Genomic DNA, 18174 nt, shown 5'->3' with positions numbered 1-18174 from the left:
GGTCCAGTAATGTCTGGGGACCCAACGTTGAGAATCCCTGGGTTAGAAGATTTCTATACTGCCCTTCCAAAAATGGCTCAGGGCACTTTACAAATAAAAAACAATCAAAATCAATAAACAGTTAAAAACAGACTATAAAACACCATTAAAAATTAACAATTGAAAAATTCAAAACAGTTTAAAAACCCCTGGAAAACCAGTTTACAGCAAGTAACCTGGCTTAATCCATCAAGCAACTACTCACCTCAGAACAAGAGGTGAATAGTTGCAAGATCAAGCAACTACTCACCTCAGAACACTTTCAGCACATCTGGCTCTCCCTGACCACAGCAGAACCCTCTGACTCATTCTTAAGAGATTTATAACAATCTAGTGCAGGAGCTTCAAAAGCATCTAACCCGCAAACCAATGCTTGCCCAAAGCTGCATCTGCACCAATCAAAGACATGGTTTGACAACAACTGCGTTAATACCAAAAATGCGCTCATCATTAACTACCATGCCTACAAAACCAACAACAGGACCAGTTTCTGTGCAGGACCTCCTCCAGCAGAAGAGGCAATACAAACAACTGCTCGGCTGCAAGAAAAGAGATGCTATGTAAGTCACCTGATCACATCTCATCCTAGCAGTCAGATACAAGGACTCATCCTCATCCTGGCGCACCACAGAGAATCTCCCCAGTAGCCTGGATAGCCACATCCCACCAGTGATTTGGGAAAGCACTTTCACAATCTGTTAACCCCTGCTAACTGGGCAAAGAGGCACCATTTACTGTGGTGATTCTCTTTATTTAGCAGGAGGAAAGTAACTGGCTCTATCCATCCCCAGCACAGTACTTCCAGTGAATGTTGCTGGTGTCCGTCTTATGTTTCTTTTTAGAATGTGAGCCCTTTGGAGACAGGGTTCCATCTTGTTTGTTTGTTGTTTCTCTGTGTAAACCGCCCTGAGGCATTTTTGGAAGGGCGGTATAGAAATAAAATTAATAATAATAATAATAATAATAATAATAATAATAATAATGAAGTTAATCCCAGTGGTAACTGGCGCCCTGGGTGCAGTTCCAAAAGACCTTGAAGAGCACCTTAACACCATAGGGGCCACAGAAATCACCATCAGCCAATTACAAAAAACAGCTTTACTGGGAACAGCCTATATTCTGTGACAATATCTATAACAATTGACAATAAAATTCTGGCATCCCAGGTCCTTGGGAAGGATTCGATGTCTGGATAAAACAAACCAGTCAATAACACCTGTCTGACTGTGCAAACAAGAAATAATGAAGTTAAAAGAAAAATTGCAAGTGAATACATCAGGAGGATTAGACAAATCCTAAAGTCCAAACTCACTGGTGGAAACACCATACAAGCCATAAACACATGGGCTATACCTGTTATCAGATACAATGCAGCAATAATAGACTGGATCCAGGCAGAGCTAGAGACGGTAGATCGTAAGACCAGGAAAATCATGACCATCAATCATGCTCTGCACCCCTGCAGTGATGTAGCTCAGATGGAAGAGGAATGCTGCAAGTCCATCAAACAGTAGAGGAGGAGCAAAGAGGCCTTGGAGAATATATAAAGGACAATGAAGAAGATGCACTTAAAATGGTCAATAATGAGTAACTATTCAACACCAATGAAACAAAGCAGGCCTACAAGAAAGAACAAGTCAAGAACAGAGCAGAATAATGGAAAAATAAGCCACTGCATGGTCAATATTTGCACAATGTAAGTGGAAAATCAGACATCACCAAGACCTGGCAATGGCTTAAGAATGGCAACTTGAAGAAAGAAACAGAGGGTTTAATACTGGCTGCACAAGAACAGGCACTAAGAACAAATGCAATAAGAGCAAAAGTAGAAAAGTCAACAACAAACAGCAAGTGCCGCCTTTGTAAAGAAGCAGATGAAACCATGGACCACCTAATCAGCTGTAGTAAAAAGATTGCACAGACTGACTACAAATAAAGGCATGACAAGGTAGCAGGGATGATACACTGGAACATTTGCAAAAAATACAAGCTACCTGTAGCCAAAAATTGGTGGGACTATAAAATTGAAAAAGTTGAAGAAAATGAAGATGCAAAAATATTATGGGACTTCCGACTACAAACAGACAAACATCTGCCACACAATATGACAGATATAACTGTAGTCGAGAAGAAAGAAAAACAAGTCAAAATAATCGACATAGCAATTCCAGGGGATAGAAGAATAGAAGAAAAAGAAATAGAAAAAAATCACAAAATACAAAGATCTACAAATTGAAATTGAAAGGCTGTGGCAGAAGAAGACTAAAATAATCCCAGTGGTAACTGGCGCCCTAGGTTCAATTCCAAAACAACTTGAAGAGCACCTCAACACCATAGGGGCCACAGAAATCACCATCAGCCAATTACAAAAAGCAGCTTTACTGGGAACAGCCTATATTCTGCGACGATAACTATAACAACAGCAACAACATTGATAATAAAATTCAGCCATCCCAGGTCCTTGGGAAGGACTCGATGACTGGATAAAACAGACCAGTCAATAACACCTGTCTGACTGTGCAAATAAATAAATAATAATAATCTATACAAAAATGCAGCTGTGGAACACAGTTGCCCCCACCACAATACAGAGAACCTGCCCAAATGGTTGCCAGTGACAACATCCGAGATAAAGAGCCTTCCTTCCTTCCTTATTTATTTATTTCATTTATAAACTGCCCCATCCAGTGGCTCTGGGTGGCGTACAATAACTTTTTTCAAGGACATAAAACCCACATTTCAAACACAATGCTAAAAACCATATAAACACAATTCAAAAAATAACTAAAACCATTTAAAACCAATTAAAAATATTTTTTATAAAACAACACTTTGTAAGCCTTGGACGGCCAGGCCAAACAAATAGGGTTTTAGGGCTCTCTTAAAGGCCAACAGCGAGCATAGACTGCGGATATCTGCTGAGAGTGCATTCCGCAGACCACAAACAGCTACAGAAAAGGCCTGGTTCCAAGTCGCCACCAGACGTACCAGTGGTAACTGGAGATGGACCTCTCCAAATGACCTCAACGAGCAATGGGGATCATACCGAAGAAGGCACTCTCTAAGGTAACCCGGACCCAAGCCGTTCAGAGCTTTAAAGGTAATAACCAGCACTTTGTATTTCGCCCAGAAACATATTGGCAGCCAGTGCAGCTGTTTTAAGACAGGCATAATATGGTCTCTCCAGGTTACCCCAGAGACCAATCTGGCTGCCGCATTTTGAATTAACTGAAGTTTCCAAACTACGTACAAAGACAGCCCTAGGTAGAGCGCATTGCAGTAGTCGAGTCTGAAGGTCACCAGCTGATGCACCACTGTTTTGAAATAGTTCTCTTCAAGGAATGGACGCAGCTGACGAATCAGCCGAAGCTGACAGAAAGCGCTCCTGGCCATAGCCTCCACCTGAGATACCATGGTGAGGCCTGAATCCAAGAGCACTCCCAAGCTGTGTAGCTGTTCCTTCTGAAGGAGTGTACCCCCATCCAGCACAGGAAGATCTAACTCATCCCTTAAATTCCAATCCCCCACAATTAGCACCTCTGTCTTGCTTGGATTCAGCATCAATTTGTTATCCCTCATCCAGCCCATTACTGCCTGTAGGCAGGCATTTAGCGAGTGAATGCCATTTCCTGATGATGATGATGATGATGATGATGATGATGATGAAGAGAAATAGATTTGAATGTCATCAGCATACTGATAACACCCTGCACCAAATCTCCTGATGCCCTCATCCAGCAGTTTCATGTAAATATTGAAAAGCATTGGTTCTTTTTATCTCCCAACTAAGACCTGGGAAGGCCTCTGGAGAGAACCTAGTCTCCCCAGAGCTAATCAAATAAAACACAGTGAGCCCCTATTTTGGCCTCACTTTTATCTATCTATCTATCAAATTTATATACCACCCAAACCTTTGTCTCTGGGCAGTTAACTTTCCACATTTATTTATACACAGGGCCATATTCTCAAGGACTGGGGGCTAGCAGTCATCGTCCCCATCTTTTAAGAAGGCAGGAAGGACGTTCCTGCTAACCTAGACCAGGCCTTCTCAACTTAGCCCCCCCACCGAAGTTTTTGGACTACAACTCCCATAATCCCCAGCCACAGTAGCTAATAGCCAGGGATTATGGGAGTTGTAGGCCAACATCTGAAGGAGGGCTGAGGTTGAGCAGACCTGCTATAGACCTATCAGCCTGCTTAGCACAGTCAGTAAGTTCTATGCTAAACATCTATATTGGAAGCTTAGGAACTGGCTGGACCAAGAAAACCTCCTCGCGGAGAAGCAGGCTGGCTTTAGGGAGGGCCAATCCACCACCGACCATTGTTTAGTTCTACAAAATCTTACTGAGAAATATTCCACCCATACCACAATCTCACTTTACGCAACTTTTATAGACCTCAACTGACTGGTGCCTGCTACACCTCATACATATCCTACCCAATGACCTGTCCCTCAAAGTAAGGTGCAACCCCCAAGGCCACCTATCAAGTGCTGTCTCAAACCAGAAGGGCATCAAACAAGGCTGTACTCTTGCCCCACTCCTGCTCAATTTCTACAATGCCATGATGGGTCATCTTAAATCAGACTTTCACCCACTCAAGCTTGCAGAGAGACACATCTCTACTCTGTTCTATGCAGATGACACAGCAATTCTTGCTAGGACCCCTCTAGGTCTCAGAAACGCTCTGAGGGCCCTCACTCAATACTGCATGGAAGATCAGCTGGAAATCAACTACCATAAAACTAAAATCATGGCCTTCACTAAGAGTCCCAAGACCTACTCCAGGAGCAAAAAGGGGCAAAATAGAGCAGGTCTCATGTTTTAAATACCTGAGGGTGGTCTTGCATGCCTCTGGCACCAGAAAAGCCCACGGCTGTCACGTTGCTTAAAACACACAGAGGAGCACCGCTGCCTTCCTAAAATTCTTCCGATCAAGGAGGTGGCTACTATATACCTTCAGCCCTCAAACTGATTGAAGCCAAGCTGCTGGTGAGACTCCTCTATAGGAGGAGGACTCAACTGGGCCCCTTTTCCAACTTTGTTCCACTGGAGCTTGTGTAGTCCAAATTCCCTTGAACAGTTCTCCAAGTCCCACTGTGAGTCTCTAACACTAGTCTAGAGTTTGAAAGGCCATATTCAACTACTGGTTAAGTCTATCCCTCAATCCACTGTATCTAGCCCTCTTAACACTACAGGACAACTACTAGTCCAATTGGAAATTGACACCTCTGATAAAAATGTCATCTCTGGGACTCTACTCCTCTTTGCCATGAGCTACGAACAAGCAAACACACTCATACAGCACATAATGGACAAAGAGCACCAAAATGATTTAGACAGGGCCCAAACTACCTCATCAACAAAAGACTAAGATACACTGCATCCGCAGCAGAATACCTAATGCAGCTGGAAGTCCCAAAGCACCTAAGGGCTTTTACCCTAGTCCAATGCAGTGCCCTCCACTCCACCGTGCTAGAGGAAATGATAAAGACTCCCCTCTCAGAACGCCTATGTCTTTATGATTCTGGGCAAGTTGAAAAAACAGCACATGTTCTCCTCCAGTGACCATTCTTCAGAGACATGCGTACCACCCACATCCTCCTGCTATTACTCAAGTCCTCAGGTCACTCAAGACAGTTCTATGCCTCTCTCCTGCTCTCTGACTCCAGTGCTGCTACCTCACATAATGTTGCCAAGTTCTGCACAGCAGCATGTAAAATTCATCGAGTCCTGACAGGCAGCAAGTCCTAAGCAGGCCTCCCTCAGCACATAGTTTTACAGTTCAGCTTCAGCATTTACAGTAACACTTTATAATTAGCATTCTTTATTTTATAGTTCCACAGATTTTAAGAGAGTTCAGCTTTAGTGCTTACAATGGCATTTTACAATTAGTATTTTATAATCTTGCAGTTTTACAGCTTTAGAGATTCCAACCATCATTTCTAGGCCATTTTTATGATGCTCCTATGTAACCTACTTTATGCTGGTCAAAGGCCATAATAAAGATTGATTAGTGGTAAAGGATAAAATTGATACTGGGCAATTTTAATTCCCAGTGCAGAGAAAGAGAAAGCAGGAACTAGGATTTTATGGCAGGAATCCAGATCTTGCACAAATTTAGCTGTTGAAATGAGACTTCAGTCCCCCACCCCATCAATGAGAAGGGCAAAGAAAAGCCTTCCCAGTTTTAGCAAGGGGTGTGTATATAAAGGAAGAAGGAAAGTAGAGAGATAAGTAAACAACTGCTTGTGTGCACCTGGGATCCCACTAGCAGCTGCTGGGGGGAGCCCACACCACAAAGGACACAAGGGAAGCTTTGGGACGAAGATGGGTGAGTTCAGTGCCATGTTAATGGGGGGTGGGGGAGAAGAAGAAAAATAAACAGTCTTTCTGAATTCAGAGCAAAGAAAGAAAACACACACATACCCTCTCTCAGAGCATAGGATCTCATTAATGAAAAAGGACAAGGAAGAGAAGAGAAAAGATGGTGATAGTGGAAAGATAGCATCTTTTCTAGGGAGGGTTTCTTTTATCCGTCAGCTACTTGCATTCAACCCTCTCGCTTGCTCTCAGAAAAGCAAAGCAAGATCAACTTGTGCTCCATTTTGAACCCACTCCTGCTTGGGTTTTTTTGTTTTGTTTTTTTTTTGTTTTTTAATCTTTTCCTGAGTGCTAACCTAGAGTGTCAGAAGTACAGCATCAATGCTGGGCTAGTTCAGCACTCTGTTGTCTCAATATACTGTATTTCCTTCCACTCACTTCCCTGACCTCTGGTTTTTCAGAGCCAAAAAGGGAGTGAAAAAAGATAAGTAGCATGCCACCAGAGGAAGGTGTTTTGTGGGATGGTAAGCCTGCTGAAGGCAGCCAATCCACTTGCTTGCGTATCTCATTAACTACCAGCCCTAGGTGAGATGATTAAGAAAGCTAAATATTAAATTATCAGGACAAGAAAAAGGAAGAAGGTACATTTATATTTATGTGCAAAACAGATTGCAGAATGTTGTGCAATTTCCAAGTATCAAAACTATTTCTCACTGTATTTGCAGATATAAAGTTTTATGAGACTATTTTCTTTAAAAGTGACATTTTCAAAAAGCTTGTTGGGGGATGGGGGTTAATCTCGCTTTCCTTTGACAGGATTAAAGTCTGAAATGCCAGGCTGCAGTAAGCCCATTAAATTGCTAACTGTGAGACATTTGACTGAGTATCTACAAATTTATTATTTCACCATTATTTCAAATTTGACATCACTTCTTAAGGCGATATGCATTTTTGTAGTTCTCATTTTACACACATAAATGCCCAGACACATGTAAGTTTAATTTTACAATCCCAAGTGAAGACTTTCATTAAAGTCTCTGAGAAAATGACATTTTATTAGAGCATATCACATCACATCTACTGCAATTTCTTGTAATTAAAAGAGAGAGAGATTCAGCTACTATATTGATGCCATATGAAAGTCACATACATGCCATCAATGCAGCTACTGCATCAGCCAAGTAACAGCACAATGCCCTCCAGCTATCTAAAAAAACTGGAGAGTGGCTTCCACAAATTCTGTACTACAAACTGGAACCATTCTACTTGTGTGTCTTGTATTCCACAGGTTTGCTTTCAACACATGAGACCATAGAATTGGATTGCTGACAAAGAAAAATTCCAACCATCAAGTTACTATGGATGTGCACAAAACCGGGCAGGGGAGGCTTGAAGGCGGGGGTGGGTACGCAATCACAGATACTTCTGCCTACTTCCGGTAAAGGCAGCAACGGGGTGGCAGGGAGGTACGCTGCCGCTCCAGTGGACTTTTAAAACACAGAGCGCCAGTGGGGGGGGGGAGTGGAGGGAGGGTTAAGTACCCCTCCCCCTCCCTTAAAGCAGAAAGCACCACCCCCGCCTTCGAACTGGCAGAACCGCCCGCCATTCGAACTGGTTCAGAGGCCCATAAGTGGCCTCTGAACCAGTTCTGTGCACATCCCTACAAGTTACCCAAGTATCTAGAAATGTAATGTTAGTACCTAAGATTTAGAAAGATGTACATGTGTTAAGAGGACGACCTCCCTATACAGAGGAAAAAGACATATTCAGTTCTGTGCAAAACTGGCAACTAGAATATTTCATCCAGCTCCCTAAACATTCATGTATCTGCAACTTGAAATATTTTTGCAGCCATGCTGGAAAAAACCTGAAGGAGCATCAGCACCAAGGCTAAATCATCTGTAAATTAAGCATTCTTAAGAGAAATTTGATTCTGTGCAGACAATTATTTATATACCACATAAGTTAACATGGCTTTCATATCAGTGGTTAAGCAATCAAGAGCTGTCAATAGGTGCTGCTGAAATAAGAGCCTCTCCATCTCTGACAGCTTTTAAAAAGTATTTAAAGAAGCATCAGTTCATCCAGGCTTTTAATTAAATATTGTTTTAATAGTTTTAACACTGTTTTAAAAATTTTAAATTGTTGTAATATTTTAACTTTTCTGTTATTTATTTTGTTTTAACTAATGTTTAACTTTTTCTGTTGTTTGTCTTGCTTTGTTATAAACTGCCCAGGGATGCAAGTTTTGAGCAGTATAAGAATACGTTAAATAAATAAGACTGCATGATCCACATCTTAACTCTTAATACTTACTTACAACAGCAGTCAACACACAAACCTGGGGTTCTCCCATAGCTGGCGCTACAACCAAAGATACCCTGCTCCTCGTAAACACCTGCTGTTCTTTAGTCACCAGGGGAACATGGAGCAAGATGCTGAGTGATGTGCACAGGCAGAGTACACATATGCAATAAGGTATCCCCTTCCATTTCCCAGGTCTCAAGCTGCTTAGGATTTTTTTTTTTTTTTAAGTTAAGAGCAAGCACCTAAAATTGAATGCAGACTGGATAACACCGACATCTCTGATCACTGACACTCTGATCAACCAGTCCCAGACAGGAATCCAGTGGTGGCATACAAACCTCAGGTTGGTACCATGTAAAAAAGGGGGAGGGGGCATAAAATATGGGCTTCTTTGGCAAGGCTGATGCTACCCCTGCAGCCCAGCAACAGTGCTTACAAGGGAGATGGGAGTGGAGCAACCAATAATTATCTTCCCTTCCAAGTGGCTTGCTCCTCTTAGTGTAGCTGTCTAGCTCACTATTTTAGCTGTCCCATCCAATTTTATTAAAGGAGAATGCCAGGTGAAATGAGAAATGGAGCTGATATTCTGTATTTCTCTTGAACCATTTATATTTGGGGGAGGGAGGAGGTCTCAAGCAAAAGCCTTGTTTCCCCAACGGCGGGGGGGGGGGGGGAGTATGGACTTGCAAGGCAACTCCTCTTAATCTTGCCTCCAATTCAGGCAGCTGTCCTACTCTTGAAAGAGAATCAGAGTACTACCATTAACAGCTTGATGCATTCTAAGCATCTTTTCAATGTAAGATTTATTTAAATAAATGGCACTGGTATCAGAATGGAGCTTTAAAGATAAAGGAAGGGGAGAGGGGGAACCCTAATTCATTTTTTAAAAATACAACACTAATTTCTGTTCTTCAAGCTGATCATATGAATGGCAATACTGCCACCTGGTGTCGAACACAGAAGAAAACCCATATGGAAAAGTTTAGTAGGCCAACATTTGCAAATGTTGGGGCCCTCAGATTTCACTGGATTTTTCTTTCAAGCAAGTGTCAATTGCCTTCATTTTGGCAACGTGAATATTCCAAGAGAGAATACCACTACACAATTTGATTTCTGTCAGTCAGTGACCAAACCTTAAAGTTTGTTTCTTTAAATAATACTGCTGACTCTTTCTTTAGTTTAGGTCAACTAAATTCAAATACATAAACACAGGACAGGCAGGATTTGGCTTGCCCCACCATGTGTATTCATTAAATATCTGGCAACTGATAGAAACTGGGTTGTAGTAGACAGCTGGTGATATTTGTAGGGAAAAATACAACACAGCACACTCAACTACTTCAACTTGGTGGAAGTATTTACTATAAGTTTAATTTCATATTACTCAGGCAAATTGATCAGCCAGACTTGGTTACTTAAAATCAGTTATAATATATAAACATTAATTACCTGTTTATCCCATCCTTTCTCAGAGGAGATCAAGAAAGAATACCTGGTGCCCCACTCTCCTGAAATCCTCACAACAATCCTGTCAGGCAGGTTAGGCAGAGTGCACAAAACGGGCCCAGTATCACTAGTAAGCTTTGCAGCTGACTGAGAATGTGAACCCATGTCTCTCCAGTCTGTCCAGAACTAAAGTCACTATGCTACCCTGGCTTTCTCAATAAAACAAGAAACTTGACAAACAGGCTTGCATGGAGAACATCGGTAGGCACTGTACTGGATAGTGGTGGGGGGATCATTTTGAAACAGGTGATACTCAGGAAAAGGAGAAGACGGACATGTAGGGCTGTGAGTTTTACTTTAAATCAGTTGATCAATCAATGAACATTTTCGATGATTAAGGTTTTTAGGTATTTCAGTTCTGATGTGTTACTATATTACAGAGTTCTTTAAGAGGATTAAAGTTAACTGACCTTAAAAGCAAGCAGTAGTTTTTGCTTTTAGCCTACTTTCCTCAAGGAAAGAAAACGTATGAGATCACCTGGCTTTCTGGGTGTGTCCCCATGTCCCGCTATCAACATCACATTGCCTGGACCAATTTGAACCAAATTTAGTACAGCTGTAGAGACACTAAGAACACTTCAGTGACAGAGTTTGTGAAGATGCCTGCCTCCCCAATTCAAGATGGCGGACACGTGAACATTTGAGGCACAAGTGGGCTAACCTGTGAACCACTTAACCGATTTGAACCAAATTTGGAACAGCTGTATGGCCACATAGCAACACCTCAATGGTGTAGTTTGTGACGGTGTCATCAACTCCAATTCAAGATGGCGGACGCATGAGTGTTTGAGGCACAAGTGGGCTAACTTGTGAACATAGTAATTATCAATTAAAATTATAGTGAAAGGAAAGTAGGCAGATTAGTTCTTACCAGAACATCTTGTTATTAAAATAAGCTACTAGAATGTGAAGCCCATTCTTGACTGGGCAAAATCATTCTGCATAGATTAAATTTATTGAAAAGTCAAGAAATTAAATTTTTAATTAATATGCTAGCAAAAGAGAAGTAAAAGAACAGTTTGGCATTTGTAGGATTTTACCTTCAAACATTATTTGTTTTATTAAATAGTTACCATACATAGTAAATTTGAAATATAGCTAATTTGAATCTGAGAAATATCTGCTTCTCTTGGGCTCATTGTGGTTTATGAATTATTGATCTGATTAAGTGTTAAAATCAGGGGCTATATATAACATATATAACCCCTGCTAACTGGGCAAAGAGGCACCTTTTAAATGTGGTAATTCTCTTTACTGAACAGGGGGAGAGCAACTGGCCCTATCCACCCCCAGCACAGTAACTCCAGGAACTGTTGCTGGTGTCTGTCTTATGTTTCTTTTTAGAATGTGAGCCCTTTGGGGAGAGGGAGCCATCTAATTTATTATTTCTCTCTGTAAACCGCTTTGGAAACTTTTGTTGAAAAGCGGTATATAAATATTTTTTGTTGTATATATAAAAATCTGCTGAGAACAGTTATTCAGCATCTCTCCTAAAAGTGAATTAAAACTTTTCACCTAGCATATTCTGATGTAAAGAAATAGAGCATTCAGCTAATTTAAGTGGCAAGATTGTGTATACAAAATTTGGTATCTGTCAGTAATTGGGAAGTATGACTTCATTTTGCACAAACTCTTCAATATAAAAAGGTACTTCAAAAATGCATCATTTTGGCAAAAAGCACATTTATGAAATTAACAATGGGATAGAAGAGTCAGTCTGTTGCAACAAAAACATGCAGCCCTCTAAAGACTAATACCTCTATTTCAGCACAAGCTTTCATGGACTAGAGTCCTATTCCATGAAAGCTTATCCTGAAATAAATGTGTTAGCCTTTAGGGTGCCACAAGACCTTTTACTGTCAGTATAGAAGACCAGGGGTTCCCAACTTGTGGTTCTCCAGATGCTGCTGAACTACAACTCGTTCAACAACGTCTGACCACAGGTTGGGAACCCCTGTAGTAGAAAATTTAATTAGTTACTCTAAACCAGGAGTAGGAAACCTTAGCTCTCCAGTTGTTGCTTAACTGCAATTTATTGTGGTTGGAGATGGTTGTAGTTCAGCAACATTTGGAGTTGTAGTTCAGAAACTAAGAGGGGGGGAAACAAGCTGACAAGATGTTTGTGAGGATGGATGGAGAAGGAAATATAAGATTGACTAGGGAGGGTCCTAATGCCTTGGGTTGGTTACCGTTCCTAGAAATGGAAATTAATTGGGGGGGGGGGAAATAGGATAGTCCCAAGATGAAATGGTATAGAAAACCAGCAAAGAAAGATTTGATTATAGTAGTACATCAGCACACCCACAGGTTATAAAAACTCAAATGATGGAGAATATAGTTAAAAGAGTAGTAACAGTTTCATCAGAGGAATATAAAGAACAGTCTAAAGAAAGGGCCATAGATTTGGGACAAAGCAATGGTTATAGATTTCCCCTAAGGAGAATGTGAGGAATTAAATAAGTACCTGATTTTCCTGTCTTCAAGAGTCCATTTATATCTAATAACTTGACAATGCCAGAGAACTTTACACAAATATGACATCAAAGCTAATGTAGTAGCTCATTCAGCTAAGACACTGAAACAACAACTTATTGGAACGAGGTTATATGATAGGAAATGTGAAAGGACAGACTGCCTAGTAGGTGAAGTAGGGGAGGGGAGTTGTAAATTGAAAGGAGTTGTGTATAAAGTAACATGCAAAGCATGTGGGGAGTTTTACATAGGAGAAACGGGAAAAGAGTTATTCATCAGATTCAAAGAACATTTGGCAGACTCAAAATATATTGAGAGAGACCGTGGTCAGTGCACATGGCAAAACATACAAATGTGTTAAATAATAATAAAACATGATGGAATAACAATGCCCATTAAAATGAATGTGTTGGAAGTGGAACAATGCCTGGTGCCAACAAAAATTAAAACCCAGTGTAAATGTTAAGGAAGTTAAGAGAGACGGTTAAGGACATTGGTTATTAAAGGGTGTGTAATGGAATGAAGATAACACAGCTGTGTGTCCTTGGCTCACATTTTACTTTCCTCTCCCTGCCCCCTCCCTCCATCTTTTCCTCTGCCTTATTTGTTGATTAAGAAATTGCTAACTGGTTGTGTGTAATTAGAGTGGAAGCTATTGTGATCCACAGAAAATTGTGATCCACAGAAAGAATAAGAACACTGAAGCTGACATGTTTGACATCAAAATGTTTGTTTTTATCTATTTTTCTTCTTATACAATAAATGAAGGTCCTTAAGGATAAACATTTGGAGATCCAACTTCCCACCCCTGCTCTAAACAGCTGACAACCCTAAAGAGAGAAGTCAGTGAAAAGTCAAAGGCAACCAAATTACAGGGGAAAATATTCTACCTTCTTATTAAGCCAAAAATTATGCTTGCATTTTGCTCCCAGCCTTTCTGTGGGACAGATAGATATGTTAGCATTTAAACTCTCCACACAGACACACACACCCCATACACAAATAATACAAACACAAGTATTAAAACAGAAGCCATATGTTCTTTGAGATCCTTGACCTCCTGTCCATTATTCAAGATTGAGCTCAAGTAACTTGTTGGTCAAGGTCCTAGGGAAGAAACCCAACGATTGTATGAATATTCAGAAAATGCACAAGGGCTCTTCTTACCATGTAATGAGTAGCATGTGCACCTAGGGTCAGCTTAAGGAGGGGAAGAAAAGGCTCTGTTAGAGCTCTGCACCAGTCCCTCCCAGAGCATGTGGCTGTGTCTATGCAAGTACAAAATACTGTACCCTTAATGTTTACATATGATAATAGTACCACTTCACTGGTGTATATCTGAGCAAAATTTGAACGAACAAGAGATTACATGGACATTTCAAAACACATACAAAGTTTCAGAGACTGTCTTTTGGCCATATGAGATTAGCTCCTTGGGTAAAAGAATTGGGTACTTCACCTCCAATTGAACTAAAATGAGGGAAAACAGGGACCAACTGATAAAAATGGTATATATATATATATATATATATAGAGAGAGAGAGAGAGAGAGAGAGAGAGAGAGAGAGAGAGAACGAACTTACCATCCTGATATACGTTCTTTGTTTTTCTTCCCAAACTTTGTCGCTCAGTTCAAATGTACAATGAATGGTTATTTGCCTCTCATAGGAACCTAATATAAGTAGTCTGAAAAATAAGATTACTAGCATTAAACAAATGTATATTAAGCTACCATTTTGTTTAACACAGTAACTACCATAATTTTATATTGATTCACCTAAGTATTCACAAACTGTTCTTCAATTCAGACAGATCATCTATAACAGCAGAAGTTTAATGAAGCACTTGCACCCTCTGGTGGAAGGAAGAGAAATGAAGTTGTTTAGATTCCAGTTTTTTTCACTGAGCACATTCAATTTGGCAGTAAGCAGAATCTTGTACTATGACAACATATATAATCACCCAATTAAAGAAATCTTAGTAAATCATATCTGCATATGAATAATACAACCGTTATGGGGGGAACACACTTGTTAAGATATGATGCAGCAGGCACTGTTGTAGGTATTGGGGTCAAAAGATAATCCAGATACAAACATATATTTTAATATAGTTGTAATAAAACTATTCCCTTAGGGAACATTCTTCAATTACATAAGGAGTTATAAAACTCAATCAATAAAACTATATCTATATAGGCACAACATAGTCAGTGAGATGGTCTCTATATCAAATTAAAGAGTCCAATAGTTCAAAAACCCATCAATAAGATGGGAGAAGTCCCAGTCAATCTTCCCAATGTCTTTAGCCAAGGGATAATATATCATGCTTGTGCAGGATACAAAATATCATGTATACTGTCAGCTGAAGGGAGCAGCTAACAATAGCCCTCTCCTTAGGCTGCATAGAGGCAAACAGTATACATATTATTTTGTTAAATACTACATTTGCCACTGAAGACAATTCAATTAGAGTTGAAATGCGTCTGGCAACGGCATATCCATGAACAGATGCTGGCAAAACCATGATACATTATCCCTCAGCTAAAACGAGTCATTGAGAAGACTGACAGACTTCTCCAATCTTATTGATGAGCGGTTGGACTGTTGGACTCAATTTAATATAGAGACCATCTCAATGACTATGTTGTGTCTATACAGATATAGTTTTATAACTCCTTATGTAACTGAACAATATTCCCTAAGGGCATAGTTTTATTATAATTAAAATATATGTTTATATCTGGATTCTCTTTTGACACCTTGACATATTGTTGAATCCATATAGGGTTGAGTGTGTACCATCATGGGTATCCCCATCAGTCGCAGAAGGCACCATCATAGGTATTCCAATCTGTGTGAAAAGGGAAGAATACCTCTAAGATGGTTGCTGCTTAAAAAGCATGAGAGGCAACTGTATTAAACTTTCCTTTTTTTTTTTAGGCTGCCAAATTTGCCAGGAGTATTCTTTTAATCAAAAGATTTCTTTTAACCAATTAATCTAACCTATTGATTAAAAGATGAAGTCCCAGTAAGACAAAGTCATAAGCATGTGCAAGTTTTACTTTGCTTCTTGTACAAGAAATAGTGTCAAACCAGACTGTGTGAATTCAAGACAGTCAATTGCTATTCAACATTTTAATTAACACCTTTTATTATTGTATTTACTATATGATGGGGGAAGGAGAAAAACTGCATTAAATGTTGAAGAAAAGCTTGCTAATTTCTTGTACTATATACCTCATGTTCTTATTTTTCTAACGTTTTACAAAACAAATATAAGAGGCCTACTAGATCAGAGCAGATCAAAGATCTGTCATCTAGTATTCAAATTTTCCATGTCTAGTATTCAATTTTCCTCAATGGCCAACCAAGCATGGTTGATAAAAATAGATTGGGGGTGGGGGTTAAAATGGATTTTTAAAATTTTTTAATCAGGTTTTTAAAAACATGTAAACCAAATTTACATTTATGTTTGCTGTGAGGATAAACATAACCATGTATACCACTCTGAGCTCTCTGGATATAAACAAAAAAAATCAAAAATTAAAATTTCAGTTCTCATGTAAAACACACAACATGGCTAATATCTCCTCACAAACATGTCGCACCAACACTTTTCGTTTCCTAAAAATGAATTAATTAGACTATCACACACATCAAGTTACATACCAATAATACATGGGCATTCATTTCAGTTTCATCTCATGAAAATGGCTCTAGTCTGCCCAGCAACTGCTAGCTCTTGCTTTTAGAAATTTGAGCTTTCCATTTCCTTTCTTAAGCCCATATTTCAGGCTGGAGAATCAGGTGGTTGTTTTGTGGTGGGGTTGGGCCAAGGCAGAGGAGTGATGACAAACACAATACAGGAAAGGAAGTAGGGAACAGTAGGGAATAAAAAGGAAAGCAGTATTTAGTTCAAAGTCCTATACTGCCCCACATTTTGCCAGCAAAAAAAGTGTATTAGTTTCTGGGCACAGGAGATTCCCTATCAGGGCATATTTTGAGAAATATGTATTACCTTGGTAAAAAAGGAAAGTATGTCAAGTGTAAGTAGTGTAATAAGGGCATTTAGGGCAGCTCGACACAGGTAATGAGTAAAGCTACCCTCTACATAAACAACAGGCATTATTTCCTACAAAAATAATCAAGTTATCAAAAAAATTACATGAAGTATACACTCCAAGAAGTTGTAAATGTTCTGTTGAGTTATAAATTAACACATTTTTATTAATCAGGTATGCACCACTGTTTAAGAAGGATTTGAAGAAATATCTGTACAAAACTTGATTTACATCAGTAATTTAAACACTAAGGTTCTCTCTTGGCGATTTAATAATCTTGCAAGTGTTTCTGGAAGGTCCACAAGCAAGGAATGAAGGCTATAGGCTGCCCTGTCTGTTGCAACTACCCCACTGCAGCAGATACGCAGACTCTGAAACATGGAGGTATCACCCAGCCATGACTAAAAGCCAGTGAGAACCCCATGAATATATCCAATCTGCTTTTAAAACTATCTAAGCTAGTGTCCATCATTGCATCTTGTAGCAGGAACTTCCATACATTAAATTGTGTGTTGGATCAAGTATTGTCCATCTATCCTGAACCTCCTGCCAATCCATATACTCAAGAATATTTGACAAGAGATGCAAGTTAGTTCTTGAGAGTCCAAATGTACAATCTCATGCCTATACACACACTTGTTGGCCCTTGAAAAATTCCAGAAGTTCTCCACTTTGCAGAAGCGATGCCAATTCTTCTCCTGCATTATCTTGTTCTATATTCTTGATAATTTTAAATTGTAAGTTTGTTAGAAGTAAAACTATCTTTAATGCTTTCCATAAACCTATCCTGAACAGATGCTAAATTGCAATTTCCTTAATCCTACCCTTGGATCCATTTCTTAGGATTTGTGTTACCTTGGCTACCTGCCAAACTCTGGTACAGAGGTCAAGTTATATATTTTTGCTATAAAGACCAGTGGCTTACATGCACGGTATAATGCAGGCGGTTCAGAATCGTCCGTGGTACTATGCAACAGGAATCTTCTGCAACTACTTACCCCTTGCAGAATTTCATGCTGCAGTGCAGATACAGTTATTAATTTTGTCAATAAGCCCTAGAATTTGAACTTGTCACTCATTTCTTCAGACTCACTACCTTAAAGAGTCCGTTCAGGCCTGGGTATCCGACACCTTCCACAGTGAAAATAGATGCAAAATATTCATTCAGTTTCTCTGCAATCTTGTAGTGATAAGCCACCCCTCCTGTAAAGAGCTAATTGGAAGTAAACCCTCTCCTGACTGACAGGCTGATTAAATCCAGGGCTCAGCCAATCAGCAGATCAGGTGGGTGGGAGCTAGAAAGTCACTGGGAGGAAGGAGAGTTTCTTTGTTAGAAGAAGCCATCTGGGGGTGAGAGCAGGATGTGTGGCCATGGAGTATGCCTGCAGAAGGATGGCTGAAGATCTTCAAAGATAGAACTGCACGGGCTTAAATTCTTAATCCAGAGTTTGGCGAGTTCAAGAC

The 18174-nt window shown here is 39.9% G+C and overlaps 1 protein-coding gene across 1 annotated transcript in view; it reads right to left on the bottom strand.

The window, feature by feature from the left end:
* The window catches only part of PDZD8 (PDZ domain containing 8), a 112893-nt gene that overhangs the window by 44229 nt on the left and 50490 nt on the right, over window positions 1-18174 (bottom strand). Inside the window, exon 3 of the mRNA XM_053309479.1 lies at window positions 14231-14333. Within this exon, the coding sequence (XP_053165454.1) occupies window positions 14231-14333 (103 nt within the window). The remainder of the gene's footprint in view (window positions 1-14230; window positions 14334-18174) is intronic.

The sequence above is a fragment of the Hemicordylus capensis genome, chromosome 3 (assembly GCF_027244095.1).
Source record: "Hemicordylus capensis ecotype Gifberg chromosome 3, rHemCap1.1.pri, whole genome shotgun sequence".
NCBI classification, from domain to species: domain Eukaryota; kingdom Metazoa; phylum Chordata; class Lepidosauria; order Squamata; family Cordylidae; genus Hemicordylus; species Hemicordylus capensis.
This window is presented reverse-complemented; position numbering and strand designations above follow the sequence as displayed.